The 3,098-nt window shown below is 41.5% G+C and overlaps 1 protein-coding gene across 2 annotated transcripts; it reads right to left on the bottom strand.

Moving 5' to 3' along the window:
• Nucleotides 1-860: 860 nt before the first annotated feature.
• Nucleotides 861-2,751, bottom strand: LOC111786666 (light-inducible protein CPRF2-like). 2 transcript variants are annotated; one of them, XM_023666897.1, is made up of 4 exons: nt 2,507-2,751; nt 2,156-2,231; nt 1,935-2,060; nt 861-1,362 (listed from the first exon to the last, which is right to left on the bottom strand). In XM_023666897.1, the coding sequence occupies exons 1-4, from the start codon at nt 2,560-2,562 to the stop codon at nt 979-981; spliced, it is 642 nt and encodes a 213-aa protein (XP_023522665.1). In that variant the 5' UTR covers nt 2,563-2,751; the 3' UTR covers nt 861-978. The 2 variants fall into 2 exon arrangements, with proteins under 2 accessions (XP_023522665.1, XP_023522666.1); XM_023666898.1 differs by lacking the exon at nt 2,507-2,751 and adding an exon at nt 2,362-2,498.
• Between the last annotated feature and the right edge of the window lie 347 nt (nt 2,752-3,098).

Genomic DNA, 3,098 nt, shown 5'->3' with positions numbered 1-3,098 from the left:
CTAACCCACAGATGGAATTCGAGCTGAGACCGATATTCATATGAACTTAAAACCGAGCTATGCAGGTCTTTCGACATGTTTCAATTTGTAGGCTTGTGATGGAACATCAGCTTCCAAACTCTATTCATTGTGAGAAAGCTTGGCATGGAGTAGATATCCATGCTGCTTATTCAGTTATTTGCAGCTGTAAAATCATGGACACGTCCCATGTAACAGGATCGTTAGTAGATATTGTCTTATTTAGGCTTTCCTATTTGGGTTTTCTTTCAAAGTTTTTAAAACGCATTTACTAGGGAGAGGTTTCCACACCCTTATAAGGAATACTTCGTTCTCCTCTTCAACCGATGTGGGATCTCACAATCCACTACCTTTTGGGGGCCTAACGTCTTTGCTGGCACACCACTCGGTGTCTGGCTCTAATACCATTGTAACAATCCAAGCCCACTGCTAGAAGATATTGTCCGCCTTGACCCATTATGTATTACCGTCAACCCCACGGTTATAAAATACGTCTGTTAGGAAGAAGTTTCCACACCAAGTAATGTTTCGTTCTCTCCAATCAATGTAGAAAATCACAATGATTGACATCCGACAACCTACATAACCGACATAATGATCGACCAAACATCCATAATGTTTGATACGATATTTTGAGCCATTCTTCAACAAATGTCACTGTTGGGCTTTGTATTGGACTGCATATGGGGGAGAATAGTTGCAGAGCTTTGTTTCCATATCCATGAAAGAAAATCCAGTGATCATGTCATGTGTTGAGACATCTTTTTTAAATATGACGTCATATTAATTTATTATCAAATAATTATAATATTGATGAAAGAATATAACTTAATTTTAAAAATGTGAAAAAAGTGAAGATTCGTATCTATTTAATCCATAAACTTTCAAAACGATAGTCTCTAAACTTTTAAATTTTGTAAAATTCACTAATCTATCCAACACAAATCTAGTATGCTGTATCTATTGCTCTCCATTTGCTTGGACTCTACAGATCCGCTTTTGTGGAGGCTCCAAGCTAGCCACTCGCTGCAAAGACTCCGATCTTTCGATCTTGTTCACAGACACAGCTGACAGTACCAGAGAGGACGACTCCTGCTGCCCACCGTCTACATGTGAAATGTCACCCAAGCCATTGTTGACTCCTATGTCATGTGCAACCACAGGTTTATTAGATGCAGGTTGATATAGATGGCATGAACCATCTTGCAATGGAACAGTGCCATCTGCTAACGCATCGGAAGGGCTACCGTCCAACGAAGAGATGCCGACCGAGGTAATCTCAGACATGGCATGGAACATCGGGTTACCAGTAACTCGTTTAACAGTCTCCTCAGCCATTTTTATCTGTCAGTATGGAAATAATGTTAGATGCATTTTGTGTTTAACCAAGATTACATCTTCAGCAAGTGGTAACTTTACATATACAACATTTTTCTTTTCTGAAGTGAGAGGAGGGAAAGTGCAACTGCACCAACCCACCGCTAGCATATTCCCTTTTTAGTTTTCTCCTTGAAGTTTTTAAAAATCGGTCTATTAGGGAGAGGTTTCCACACCCTTAATATTTCGTTTTCTTCCTAAATTAATGCGGGATCTCACCCCCCTTGGGGCCCAGAGTCTTCATTGGTACTCGTCGTTTCCTTCTCGAATTGACGTGGGACCCTCCAATCCCACCCCCTTTGAGGCCAGCATCCTTGCTTGCTTTATAATACTATTTATAACAGCCCAAACCCACCACTAGCACATATTATCTGTTTTGGTCTTTCCCTTTCGGGTTTTACCTTGCGTCTACTAAGGAGAGGTTTCCACACCCTTATAAAGGGTGTTTCATTCTCCTCCCCAACCGGGATCTCAAGCACGTGAGCAAAAAAGTTTCTAAGGCACTAGGAGAGCTGACTACCCGTGGATTGTCATTGTACCTTTGCTCTTAATGTCTCAATGTTAGCTTTTAGAATGCGGTTATTGACGTTGGCTTCGTTGTATTTTTGGCTTATATCGGCAAGGCGCTTCAACAAGGTCGAATTTTCAAATCTTAGTTGTGCAACCTTTGATTAAGAAAAAAAAAATGAACCAATGTATCAGTTTGGTAGATTTCAAAAGAGGTACTAAGGCACTGGACAGAGTTATACAGAATAGACACCTGAGTCTCGAGTTCGGTTAAATGTGCTTGCTTTCTTCTCCTTGATCGTCGAGCTGATTCTCTGTTCGAAAGCATTCTGAAAACAATGCCAACAACAATGAGAGATATTTAATAAGAAATGGACTTTCGTAGTGTTATTAAGATAAAAGAAGGAAAGAGAACTCCACAAATAATTTGCACAATGTTTTAATCTCGATTGCAATTACCATGCAACTAAAACAACCACTTCATTTGTAATAACGACATGCAAATGCAAATAGATAGTCTTTTCGAACTTTTCCTCAAAGTTTTTAAAACGCGTCTAGTAGATAAAGATTTCCACATCCTAAAAAAGAATGTTTCGTTCTCCACCTCAAACGATGTGGGATCTCACAATTCTCGGGGTCAGTGTCCTCGCTCGCACTCATTCCCTTCTCTAATCGATGTGGAACCTCCCAATCCCCACCCCCTTTGAGACCCAACGTCCTTATTGGCACACCCCCTTCCGAGCTCAACCTCCACGATGACACATCGTCCAATGTCTCGCTCTAATACCATTTGTAACAGCCTAAGCCCACCGTTAACAGATATTGTCCTCTTTGGGCTAGCGTCCTCGCTCGCACTCGTTCCCTTCTCCAATCAACATAGGACCTCCCAATCCACCCTCTTTGGGACTCAGCGTCCTTGCTAGCACACCCCCTTTGGAGCTCAACCTCCTCGCTGGCACATCGCCTGGTGTCTGGCTCTGATACCATTTATAACAGTCGAAGCCCATCAATAGCAGATATTGCCCTCTTTGGACTTTCCGCCTACCCTCAAAGTTTTCAAAACGCGACTACTAGGAAGAGGTTTCCACACCATTATAAAAAATGTTTGTTCTCCTCCCCAACCGACGTAGGATCTCACAAAACACCTTTCCTGACATGAGAAATTATCAAATGCAAAAGAACACATTAGCCAGGAT

Source organism: Cucurbita pepo, unplaced genomic scaffold (assembly GCF_002806865.2).
Source record: "Cucurbita pepo subsp. pepo cultivar mu-cu-16 unplaced genomic scaffold, ASM280686v2 Cp4.1_scaffold002332, whole genome shotgun sequence".
In the NCBI taxonomy this organism is placed as follows: Eukaryota; Viridiplantae; Streptophyta; class Magnoliopsida; order Cucurbitales; family Cucurbitaceae; genus Cucurbita; species Cucurbita pepo.
Note: the sequence above shows the minus strand (reverse complement) of the source record. Positions and strands in the feature narration are given on the sequence as shown.

Excerpts from the sequence above, each read along its gene's own strand:
- LOC111786666 (XM_023666897.1), bottom strand. The coding sequence starts at position 2,562 with ATGAGTGCGAGCGAGGACACTGACCCCGAGAATTGTGAGATCCCACAT. Across the intron at positions 2,232-2,506 it reads GAGATCCCACATCGTTTGAG|AATGCTTTCGAACAGAGAAT; the intron begins GTGGAGAACGAA and ends CATTGTTTTCAG. Across the intron at positions 2,061-2,155 it reads TAACCGAACTCGAGACTCAG|GTTGCACAACTAAGATTTGA; the intron begins GTGTCTATTCTG and ends TCTTAATCAAAG.